Genomic DNA, 13,810 nt, shown 5'->3' on the forward strand with positions numbered 1-13,810 from the left:
TGATTTTTTTCATGTACTTTTTGCTTCACTTCTGAGTGTTTTTGTTATTTTCATATCTTCTATGGCACCTCACTGGGATCCAACTTCCTGCTGCCAAAATCTCTTTTAACATGAATCCTTCAACCTCATATTTTTCAGGGGTCCTCACAAGCTTCAATCATGCAGATACCATAGATGCAAGAATAAAAAACAACAACAAAAAAAGTCTAACAATACATATTATATAATTATATAAATATACCATTAATTATCATTTAACATAATCTATGCAACAGGTGAAAAGCCAGTATGGAAAATGTCACCGTTCTTTATTTAGAATTGGCAAGATCTCCCAAAACAGTAAAAAAAATAAATAAAAATAAAACTGTTCTGCTAATATTCTTGTAAAACATTCAACTGTTCTAGAGGTGTGACATTAGAATTGGATGGAAGTTGGTCCAGATGAGGAGTTAGTTTCAGAGCTTATGGATCAAGGAGTTATTGGTATGAGGCACTGTTATAGTTAATACTGTGCCATTTGTAATAATTATATATATTTTGTCGTCTATTACATACTTCTACTACCCTGCTTTGTCTTTAATTTCTTTACTTGATATTTGTGAATGATTGGCTGCCTTAACTATGGACTGCCACCATCTGTCTATTTCTACTAAAACCCATGTTCTCACACTCTATAGTCTAACAAATTATTTGTTTTATGACTGAGCCAGTTAGACTATATGTTGAGTGTGAGATTATAAGATCTTAAATCAAAGACAAAGCAGATATTGTTAGTATTCCCCACTTATATATATGTGTGTGTGTGTATATATATGTGTGTATGTGTGTGTATATATATATGTGTATGTGTGTGTATATATATATGTGTATGTGTGTGTGTATATATATATGTGTGTGTATATATATATGTGTGTATGTGTGTGTGTATATATATATGTGTGTATGTGTGTGTGTATATATATATGTGTATGTGTGTGTGTGTATATATATATGTGTGTGTATATATATATATATATGTATGTATGTATGTATATATATATATATGTGTATGTATACCCTTACCTTAAAATAGTTGTGGCTTAATTATAAATCATCTAAATTTCTATCTTGTGCAGGTTCGAATTTATTTAGGATATAATAAAATTAGTTTAATCCTTTATCCAAGTGTGAGCAAACAAAGTTTGCGCCTGAAGTATCTTCAGGACTAGGGTAGGGTGATACAACACCAGGGCAACTCGTTGCAAAGGTGGAGCAAGCCACCAACACTCCTAACTCAGTATCTCCTATATAATGCAAAACACATCTCCTTGCAGATATGTCTAATGTTATGCATTAAAGGAAGGGCCACTACCCAGACTAGTTTTGACCTTTATTGAGGTCTCTTCAGTGGGAGCCAGGCCCTAGTGGAAATACCAGGCAGAAGCATTAGCAGGTCATCTCCACCTATAGGAGTTGCCAAATGGTGTGCCACCCTTTTTTAATAAATTACTCTGGATTTAGAGAAAGATGTTGAAAGTTTATTTTTTCACTTGGTTAGAGTATAATAAAATTAGTTTAATCCTTTATCCAAGTGTGAGCAAACAAAGTTTGCGCCTGAAGTATCTTCAGGACTAGGGTAAAGTGATACAACACCAGGGCAACTCGTTGCACAGGTGGAGAAAGCAACCAACACTCCTAACTCAGTATCTCCTATATAATGCAAAACACATCTCCTTGCAGATATGTCTAATGTTATGCATTAAAGGAAGGGCCACTACCCAGACTAGTTTCGACCTTTATTGAGGTCTCTTCAGTGGGAGCCAGGCCCTAGTGGAAATACCAGGCAGAAGCATTAGCAGGTCATCTCCACCTATTTACCCTAGTCCTGAAGATACTTCAGGCGCAAACTTTGTTTGCTCACACTTGGATAAAGGATTAAACTAATTTTATTATACTCTAACCAAGTGAAAAAATAAACTTTCAACATCTTTCTCTAAATCCAGAGTAATTTATTAAAAAAGGGTGGCACACCATTTGGCAACTCCTATAGGTGGAGATGACCTGCTAATGCTTCTGCCTGGTATTTCCACTAGGGCCTGGCTCCCACTGAAGAGACCTCAATAAAGGTCGAAACTAGTCTGGGTAGTGGCCCTTCCTTTAATGCATAACATTAGACATATCTGCAAGGAGATGTGTTTTGCATTATATAGGAGATACTGAGTTAGGAGTGTTGGTTGCTTTCTCCACCTGTGCAACGAGTTGCCCTGGTGTTGTATCACTTTACCCTAGTCCTGAAGATACTTCAGGCGCAAACTTTGTTTGCTCACACTTGGATAAAGGATTAAACTAATTTTATTATACTCTAACCAAGTGAAAAAATAAACTTTCAACATCTTTCTCTAAATCCAGAGTAATTTATTAAAAAAGGGTGGCACACCATTTGGCAACTCCTATAGGTGGAGATGACCTGCTAATGCTTCTGCCTGGTATTTCCACTAGGGCCTGGCTCCCACTGAAGAGACCTCAATAAAGGTCGAAACTAGTCTGGGTAGTGGCCCTTCCTTTAATGCATAACATTAGACATATCCCCAAGGAGATGTGTTTTGCATTATATAGGAGATACTGAGTTAGGAGTGTTGGTTGCTTTCTCCACCTTTGCAACGAGTTGCCCTGGTGTTGTATCACTTTACCCTAGTCCTGAAGATACTTCAGGCGCAAACTTTGTTTGCTCACACTTGGATAAAGGATTAAACTAATTTTATTATACTCTAACCAAGTGAAAAAATAAACTTTCAACATCTTTCTCTAAATCCAGAGTAATTTATTAAAAAAGGGTGGCACACCATTTGGCAACTCCTATAGGTGGAGATGACCTGCTAATGCTTCTGCCTGGTATTTCCACTGGAAGAAATATGAAAAGAGTCCTTTTTAGGACTTCCAGGGTAACAAATGGCAATGCTGTAGCTAATGAAGTTTTAACTGAGGCTCCGCTATTGCCGTTACCCAGCCATGACTAGAGCTTTTCAGCTCAATAACACCCCATCCACACAGATTTTCTTCATTCAGATGACGGGATAAAGAGTCAAGGACTCAGTCCATCGCCCAGTTCTTTTAAGAACTTTAAGAACTGGTATTTCCACTAGGGCCTGGCTCCCACTGAAGAGACCTCAATAAAGGTCGAAACTAGTCTGGGTAGTGGCCCTTCCTTTAATGCATAACATTAGACATATCTGCAAGGAGATGTGTTTTGCATTATATATATAGGAGATACTGAGTTAGGAGTGTTGGTTGCTTTCTCCACCTTTGCAACGAGTTGCCCTGGTGTTGTATCACTTTACCCTAGTCCTGAAGATACTTCAGGCGCAAACTTTGTTTGCTCACACTTGGATAAAGGATTAAACTAATTTTATTATACTCTAACCAAGTGAAAAAATAAACTTTCTTATTTAGGATAGTGCATTGACAGAATGAGGTCCAATTGTTGTTCACAAACCATTTAATTAAGTCAAAAGGAAATAATTACAGAATGATTCACATTTGCATATATGTACAGAGTCATTACAATTTTCTTCCTAGTCTCAATTCTTTCTAATCTAACCTTAGTTCTAATTCACAATCTAGCATAACATTAACTGAATATAAGGCATACCTTGTTTAAGCCTAATTCAACATATACATTATCTCATTAACGTAGACACTTGACATACATTCTTGTTCAGTATTATCACTACTTACAAATCTTGTTCAGCACACTGTCCTTCACATTAACCTCTAGTGTGGAATTAATCTTTTGTTCTCAGTTAAGTGCTCCTTGTTGTCTTTCTTTCCACTTGCTGACTCGTTCCTGATTTTCCACTAAATTTCTTCTTAGTCCGAGATGTTGACGCTGCCCTATAGGACCCTTAACATGGTAGCGATGTGCAGCTCTTTCCTTTCGAGATGATTGACACAATATTTCTCACATGGCGACGGACCCAGATAGAAGACAGAACCAACGTCACTTCTCTTTCAACTGCCAACAACAAATCTTGCGTGACAGCAGACCCAGGTAAGAGAAGGCTTAGAAAATCCCAAGACAAATTTCCTTCTCTTTCAATTCCCTACAACAACCTTACCTGACGGCAGACCCAGGTAAGAGAAGGTTTGAGAAACCTAAGACAAATTTTTCTCCTCTATGACCTGCCTTATATACGCTTGAACTGCCCTTGTGCGCATGTGCGCCTCTCGAAAATGGTCAGGTATTGACTTTCAGACATGCTGACATCATTCTTCACATGTCTTTGGAATTCACTATCTATGGCAATTCTTAGAATTCTTCACTATGGTCATTTATTGACTTTTGGCATGATGACGTCATTCTTCGCGTGTGTTTGGAAATTTCCATCTATGACAATTCCTGGAATTCTTCACTATTTTTATAATTAAACTTACTGATTTAACATGAGTTAATATCATTGCATAATGATGTCATGAGCCACACTATTTTAAGAAAGGCTCATCACAAGATTATTACAAAAATTAACATTTCTCTAAGTACATTCTCCTAAACAAAAAAACATGTAAAAACGAACATGATAAGTTACGAAGTCACATATCATGAGAGATTTTATAGCACTAATAGGCTTATCATCAACCTCTTGTATATGGGCCCAACATTTAAAAAAAAAGGATGGTGGACTAGTTCTGACCAGGAATATCAATCCTACTTTTGACACACATATAAACCTTCAATATTTGCAAAAGCAAGATATCTCAACTATCCTGTTAGGTTCCACATCCCTAATCCACTAAGTTGTTTTAAATGTCAAAAATATGGGCATGCTTAAACTGCCTGTCATATCTGTGCAAAGAGACCCAGATGCATCAACTACGATAGAGACCATCCATCTTACTCCTGAGCATGTCAAAGTGGAAGGATGAAAAGAGGTAAACACACACAGAACAGAGCAGAATATTTCATATCAGGATGCATAGAAGAGGTTAGTCCTCTCATGACAACAGCTTCCCTGAAACCCTTTTGTGGAAAGCTTTCAGTTAACAAAATTTCAAAGGCAACACAAGCAGCACTTATATCTATCTCACCATCTCATAATTTCAAAATACCTGAACTTTATGATCATGAGTGCTTTTTTCTGGATTGCATTAATCGCCTGATATCTATTACAAGCTGCTGTAAAAACTCCTAAAATGATTCTACCAAATGAGAATCCCCTTATCAAAAAAAAAAAAAAAAAAAAAAAAAAAAAAAAAAAAAAAAAACCATCATGGTAAGAATAACGTGTAAAGAAAACCTGCGGGCACCTCCACAGGAAAAAAAGAAAAAAAATATTTCAATGGCCCCTGGTATTTTAGATGATGCATTAAACATTTTTCCAGAAGATTTTTCCATACTTCACAAAATCAACCAAAATGGATAAATCTACAAAGCCAAAAGAATAGAGAAATTCTTATAATGAAACTCTCGTATATATACCACCAAATATCAAGGTTCTGAGGCATATTTAAAACCCAGTGAGGATCGCACTTTAATGCATTTCGCTATTATTTTTAAGTACAGAACTGGAGATGAACTTGCTCATAGAGAAATCACTATCCTTGTGGGTGATCATCATCCTTTTCAGTGGCCAACTTAATGCTCCTCTGGGAATGTTAGCCAGCTACCTCTTTGGAATTTCTTATTTCAATATGTTCCATTTATTTACCCATGGGTTTTGAGTTAACTCAGATTAGTCTTAATAATCTTATATTACAACTGTCTCAGTCCATACTTATTATGGGTGACTTTAATGGACACATTTCTGTCGGGTAGTGCTAACGTGAATAGCAAGACCAAATTGTTGAGCGTATGGTTGATAGCAATGACTTTGCTCTTAATAAGGTATGCTATACAGTCTTTCCTAAGCCTTTCAGCTCATATTCTACAATAGATCTTGCACTCTGCTCTGTGCCATTCTTCATTTGTTTATGTGGAATGTCAAGAACATCTAAGGAAGTGATTTATGTCAAAGTTTCTGGAACAACAAAAAAAAAAACTACATAGAAACAGGAATGCGTATAAATAATTTACTGACTAAAATTAATTATTTTCAAGCTAAAATTTTGCTTGAAAATTTCAGCAGTATCAGAGGCACTTTAAGTACACAGTCAGTGAAGACAGGGATTGAAATGACCTCACTAACTAGAATAGTCATGTGCATGGAAGGTGACAGTGGCACTCTTTGGATAATTTTTGTTATTAATGCTAATGTGTAGATAGGGTGGTGTGTCCGTGAAGAGTGCCACTGTTCTTGTTTTCAAGATCATTTCATTCCCTGTACTTTACTTGACTGTATTGTTAAAGTGCCTCTGATAATGCCAGCTTAATCTAGTGAAACATTAGCTTTATAAATAAATAATTTTAGTCAGTAAATTATCTATTTCCATTCCTGATTCTATATAGTTTTTTTTTTTTTTTTTTTCAGTCACTTTCACATGAATCATAGCACCATGTTCAGGAGTCATATTCTCCTATGTGGATTGTGGATGCCCATGTGAAAGATTTACTGGAATATCTTTTCCCATCTTGCAAAATTTAATGTAAAAATCAATGAAGCAGTGATGTTTGTAACAGATTTCACTGTTCAGGCAGCCACAACTGCAGTTCTGAAAATATTTTGATTTCCATTTTATTTAATGTTCTATTTTATTTAATGCTAATGTGTAGATAGGGTGGTGTGTCCGTGAAGAGTGCCACTGTTCTTGTTTTCAAGATCATTTCATTCCCTGTACTTTACTTGACTGTATTGTTAAAGTGCCTCTGATAATGCCAGCTTAATCTAGTGAAACATTAGCTTTATAAATAAATAATTTTAGTCAGTAAATTATCTATTTCCATTCCTGATTCTATATAGTTTTTTTTTTTTTTTTTCAGTCACTTTCACATGAATCATAGCACCATGTTCAGGAGTCATATTCTCCTATGTGGATTGTGGATGCCCATGTGAAAGATTTACTGGAATATCTTTTCCCATCTTGCAAAATTTAATGTAAAAATCAATGAAGCAGTGATGTTTGTAACAGATTTCACTGTTCAGGCAGCCACAACTGCAGTTCTGAAAATATTTTGATTTCCATTTTATTTAATGTTCTGAGTATCAATATCAAGCATCCAAAAACAGTGCACAGTATATTTCAGCGATACCATAGCACATCAAATCTATTAGCTTTTAAATGTGCTCAGGGCAGACCATGTTACATTAGATGTCAGATTCAAAACCAGTCATGAGTCCAATTTACATTATCTATTAATCATACAACCAGTGTGAAAGTTGTATGGGATAAAATCTGAAAACACACATCATTTGTCAACCCTTGCACATATTGGATGTGTAGTTGCTTAATGATCCAAAGCAGTTGCAGATACATGCAGAGAAAGATTTTTCTGGAATCTTAGCAAGAGCTTCTTATCCATCTGAATTTTTGGTATGGAAAATACAAGCGAAACAGTGAATTAAATCTCTTTATACTGTACAACAGAATACTTACCAATGAGCCTTTTCCAGATTCATGGCATAAGTCACCTGCCCTTGCCTTCCCAAAACCAGGAAAAGATCTAATGCAAACAATCACTGATCTATCACTCTGACTTGCTGTCTTTGTATGATATTGCAGAAAATGATTAATGGCAGACTTCTATGATATTTAGAACACATCACTTTTTCCCCATCACACGTTGTTGCTTTCATACACACCGTTTGATACTGGACCATTTTGTACACTGTCCATGCACCACTGACATTCTCTCTTTGTAGTTTCTCAAGCCATGGCACTGTTCCAAGATGATTCCTGAGTTTTGGGTTTCAGTTTTCTTTGACATGAAAAAAAGCTTATGATGCTGCCTGGAGATATGCACAAGTATAACAAATAAAACAAATGCACAAGTGCTGCACGAGTTGAATATCCCTAACTCAACAATTCTTAACATAGTTAAATGGCATCAACTCCATTGGTTTGGTCACATTGTGTGAACGGAACTGGACCAACTTCCTCACTTGGTATTTTTGAGGGCACTATGGAGGGTACAAGACCCAGGGGAAGACCAAGATTAGCATGGCTAATCTGGTCTTCTAACTAAGGTCTAAGGTAATCTAAAGTCCTTAGAACTGCATTGGACTTTTATAGCTGTTGGCATATGAAAGAAGGTAGAAGGCTCTTATCCACATGGGACTCAACACATCTTGAGGATAGAAGAGAAGATTATGCTCTTAAATCCACTATACATCAGGATTCAACAGCATTTTAAAAAGTTGCGGTATAAAACATTTTTCTTTAGAAATGTTTTATACTGCAACTTTATAGCAAAATTTTTAAGTGATGTTCTCAAGTTAAGTATGAAAGTAAATATGCAAAGCTGTGTGTGCACAGCCATTTGAATAAATTTTATACACAGTTAAAGAGAATTAGCCAAGATGCTGATTTAGCATTATTCAAAATGAAGATATTAGAAAAGAGCTTGATGGCATTAGAATTTCTCTTTACTGAGAAACTCCTTATATAGGTTCTTCAAGTCCTAGATGGGATTTGAGCCACAGTCTATCCAGCCAAAGGGGCATCATTGGTACTGACTGCACTATGAAGACTCCAGGAGAACATGAGAGGAAAAGTCAGCAGAACAGATGTTGATGCTAGGATGGCAGGAAAAAACATAAAGACCAAAGTCTAGATGGCTTGATGCAATTAGTGGTGCCTTAGAAGACTGAGACATCAGACATGTTGGAGGTCTGCAAATAATCAGTTTTTTATAAATTCATTTTTTAGAAGCCATCAACAATTTTCTTCAAAAAAAAAAAATAATAATAATGGATTCTTAATTATGCAGGATTTTTCACAGTAAGCTCTTTATCCCTTGAGCATGCAATTATCAGAAAATGATGATAATCATCATTTGCCTGACAGGTATTTTGAACTGCTAATCTCATCATAGATTAGGCAGAAACTTGGAATGTAAACTGATGTCAGCCCATTGAAATATTCAATCAGAAGTATTAATGAAATATTAATTATAGAATTTAAAATAATAATGGTTGTTTATTATCATGTCATATAGTGTTTATGTATATATATAATTTGTTGGTTTGTATTAATTAAATGCAAAACTTTATGAGATGTGGTGATTTCACTTTATCTTTTGTGTTTAGATGACACACATATCTGCTCTTCCTCCTGAAGTGTTTATATACATATTAAAGTGGGTAGTTTCTGGAGATTTGGATATGTTTTCATTGGATCAAGTAGCAAGAGTAAGTAGCAGCTAGTTTCTGTTCAAAAATGCACATAGGTGAAGATTACTTATGTTGGCCTAAATTTATGTACTGAAAATTTTTATATATTGCATTATTTATTTATGTCTAGATTGTGATCAAGCCCATTTTGTCATTTTCTAGTGTTATGATACGGTGTCACTTAGGGCAAGAGCTGAATGTTTGGAAGGAGACCTCCATGTAGCTTTTTAATGTGGAAATGTCAAAAAACCGATTATGGCTGCTGATCTAATGTCAGCAGTCATAATCTAATCCTCACCTTTTCATGATGTATCCTGTTAGTAGGTATCTACCTAAATGCTAAATAAACAGGAATGGGATGGCAGATTGGGATTTAAGTGACCAAATTGCATTTTTTAGGACATTGAGAACAATATAATTTCAGAGCCAGTATAGTGATGAATAACAGGCATTCCTTCATCAATGTTCATTTACTCAGCCAGATTTTCTTCATTAAACCTATTTGCTATGCTCTTGGACTTAAGTTCTGTAACACTTTTTTGTATGTGTAATCGAGCAACTCAAGAACAACTTCTTTCTCCTTTCCTTTGATACATCAAATTCTGTAAAGTTATTGCTAACATTTTCATGAGGAGAATTATCAACATGTCAAGACAGACTACAAGTTACCAGCATTTGTTTAGTGTTGATGCTTGTACTTTCTCCTAGTCACTAGTAATGAACCGAAACACTTTCATGTTAAATTCTTGAATAAATGTCTCTATAAGCTTACTAGCATTTATATTTCACAAAGTTTCATAAAAGTGGGCAGTAATTAGCCTTCATAGAGTGTGATATGCAATTTGGTGGTGAATACACAGAATAAATATTTTTCTTACACAGCAGTTCAGCTGTAACTGAATACTTATCCAGAATGAGAAGAATTTTCTGGTAGGCCTACAGATGTGCAGGGCTTCATGCTTTTTAAACCATTCTAACATACTCTTGATGGAAATCCAGCCAGTTTTATTTGCACAGTATATTAGGACCCTAGGACGTTTAGTTTATCTTATCACCATTTCGGCACCCAAGGATAATAACTGTATCCCTACATTGTCTGAATCTTCTAAGCTTTTTTTTGTCCTCTACTGTTTTTTGCAGTGTGTATTGCAATATAGCGTAGCTTCATCAATATTATACACTTGTTATGACTGAGAACTCGTTAGCTATAAGTTTGCCAAATTTGTCTATATACTCAGTACTCCTTCATGGTTTGCAGACCGGTTTTCACCATTATGGATAGAAATTCCCTGTTGCTTCTTAAACCTTTTAAACTATCCCTCACTCATCATACTAATTAAGCAAGCATGTACTTAATTATTTAAGCACAGCTGTGGCAACCCAGTGAACTAGTTGAGTGAGCACAGAAATTTCAAGTGCACTCACATAATTTTGTCTGGACTAAAGGAGATGCCAGACCATCTGTTGCCAGAAAATTGGTGATGTACCTGTACATGAAATAACAGAATTAGAAAAACTGCTATGGTAGAAAGTCAACTGAATAAATTTGTATGGAATAAGAGAGAAATTAGTCAAAACACTAAACCAGCTGTATACAAGACAGTGTTCAAGCCATTTTTAAGGTATGGATGGGGCAGCTGGTTTAGAAATAAAACACTTAATTAGTAGACTGAGCCTTTTAATATCATTAAAAATGCAGATATTAGGAACGGACCTGGTATTGTTCTAATTCAGGAGTGTGTGAACAGCCCTAACTTTAGTTTTTTTTTTTTTTTTAATTTTATTTATTTTTTTTGTTATATGACTCCTACCCACTTTAATTCCTACCCATTTTAACTTATGGATCTGAGAGCTGTGTCAGAAATAAAACACTTGACCAAAGACTATAGACTGCAGATATGAGAGTCCTGAGAAAGATTAGGGGCATGAACAGATGGCATCAATGGCAATATCATATTAAAAACGAGGATATTAGGAAAGGATTTCACATTGTCAGCATCCCAGAATGCATTAGCAGAGCTGATCTCAGGTGGTATGGTCACTTACACAGAATGGGAGAGGAAAGATTAGCAAAACAAGTGTTCTCTGCCAGGTTGGCAGGAAAAAGACCCAGAGAAGACCAAGATATAGGTGGATTGATAGTAAAAAGTGCCTTAGAAGATAGAAATATAAGATCTGATAAAGTTGGAGTCTTGATAGGTAACAGATTGATTTGGAGGAAAATTGTAGATAGGAAGTTAGTAATGATGTAAATTTTTCATATAGTACTATCATAATATCCTGTACATCCCTTGAGAGTACATGGCAAGAATTTGATGATGATGATGACTCTTACCCCACGAAAAGGTTTATTTGTAAACCTGTAGTACATTCATATTGTGGGTGGGTTAAGGATTATTTTTCTATTTTTATTAATTTTATATATTTTTTTTTGCTATTCTTATTTATTTTTACACATTCTGAAACCCTGTTCTCTAGAGACCAAACCTGGAACCTTGTTGAGCCACTTCAGACCTCCAGTAAGCAGGGTGGTGGTTTCACATATGGGCATGTAATTTATCTCTCACCTAAAGACAATCACAAACATCCATGCCCAATGTGGGATTCTAACTCATTCTGTAAGTTGGAGAGCAGATATGCTAACCACTCGGCCACCCAGGCTGGCTTGGTGGTATAGTCACTTAAACAAAATGGGAAAGGAAAGGTTAGCAAAACAAGTTTTTTTTTTTATATGATTGCAGAAAAAAGATTTAGAGGAAGACCAAGATCTTGGTGGGTTGAATCAAGGAGAAATTTTGTAGAAGACCAAAATATAGGATATGACAACATTGTAGCCCTGACAGATAGAATAATTTGGAGGAAAATTGTTGCTAGGAACTTAGTGATGATGTAAATCTTTTTTATGTATGATTATAACATCCTGTATACACCCTTAGGTACATATCATGAATTTGATGATGTGTTATAACATGAAATGCAAGGCATATAAAATTTGAACATGCTAAATTTTGCTCTTATCAGGTGGAATTTTTTTTATTTTTTAATGTATCTGGATCAATAGTTTATATTCCATTCCATATGTTCTCCAATTTATACAGCATGTAGTATCCTATCAGGCAGAGTTCAGCAGTATCACAGTGTATCCATTCCCTTTATCCAACTCAGCTGTAACATTATTATAAAATATGAGCAAATTGCTAAAATATGACTGATCTTTAGTAAACCTCCTTCTGTTCTTTTCAAAGTATAGCTCATCTATCAACCCATTTCTATATGCGAGTTCTCAAACCAGCTTCTCTAAAATCTTCAACACCACTCCAGATATACTGATAGATGGGATGTTAGACACATTGGTTTTTGTACCACTCATATAACAGGGCTGTCATACATTCTTTCCATTCCTGTGAGATTCTTCTTGATCTGACTCAAGTTATACAAACATGTCAAGGGTGAAGCCAATTCAACTGAACATTTCTGTAGCCAAGTGGATATATGCCATCTATCCCCCTTTGCCAAATTCTTATCCACGTTATTCAATAGCTCTCAGGAAGGAGCTGTTTAATCTTTGACATTACTAAGAAACCACTGTGTTACACAGTTTTTGATAGATCTTAGTGAAGTGAGCATTCATTATTTTCAATCTCATGCTTCTAACACAAACATACCATATGCATTCACTAAAGTTATTCTTCTATATTCATTTTTTCTTTCTTTTTGCACTGCCTGCAGAGCCAATTTCTTTTCATGCTCCGTTTCAGCTTTCTGTACATACCCATAACCCATGACCTGTGTTAGATTTTATATTCCACTTTTATTTTCACAATATTCCTCTTACATCTTCTTCATATAGATCTCTTGCTTAATAAGATTGCACATTAATTTCATTCCCAAAGTATTTGTTCTTTGAAGCATAGACACATTCAGATACTGCTTCATTTAAAAATCTTGTCAAAGCTTGCTATTCAGTAAATGATACCTGATACCATGAACCAAAGATATCATGGCCCCACAAGGGTGGGAGCTGACAGGGCTCTAGCCTGGGGGCTCTAGCCAGTTAAGTGAGACTAACAAAAGACAAAAAGAAACTACAAAATATGAATGAATATGTGCCGAGAGGGATTACTAGCTTTTGCAATCGATTCCAGCCCATTATCCATCTTTTCATACTCTTCTGAACTTCCCATTCAAAAGGATTTACTTTAGTTTTCGGTTTTCATTCGCCCGTCTTGCTTTCTCCTTCAACACTCAACACAATTAAAGGCTTGAAAAAATATTTCAGATCTTATAAAGGTATGCTAATGACAATGTTTTGGCACAAAATATTAGCAAATATTGACAATAAGAACATTATTATACAAAGTAAAGGAATATCTCTTGAGGTCGAGTCCGTGCTTATAAGAGAATTAGTGCAAGAGATACAACACTTACGTGACTCATGGGAAAGTGTTGTCCAAGAAGCAAAAAGTAGTTGCTGAAGCAATCGGTGTGCAACCTCAATTTTGTGAAAATCAAGAAAATACTCTAGAACACCTGAACAAGATTTCAAAATTTTCGTAATTTATCCAGTATTG

General features: G+C 35.5%; 1 protein-coding gene across 1 annotated transcript in view; it reads left to right on the top strand.

Moving 5' to 3' along the window:
* Nucleotides 1-13,810, top strand: part of LOC150107459 (F-box only protein 9) — a 310,233-nt gene that overhangs the window by 122,525 nt on the left and 173,898 nt on the right. Inside the window, exon 8 of the mRNA XM_090392105.1 lies at nucleotides 9,156-9,257. Coding sequence (XP_090248231.1) covers nucleotides 9,156-9,257 — 102 coding nt within the window. The remainder of the gene's footprint in view (nucleotides 1-9,155; nucleotides 9,258-13,810) is intronic.

The sequence above is a fragment of the Typopeltis vanoorti genome, chromosome 4, assembly GCF_054136105.1.
Source record: "Typopeltis vanoorti isolate ZY-2024b chromosome 4, IOZ_Tvanoo_1.0, whole genome shotgun sequence".
Taxonomy (NCBI): Eukaryota; Metazoa; Arthropoda; class Arachnida; order Uropygi; family Thelyphonidae; genus Typopeltis; species Typopeltis vanoorti.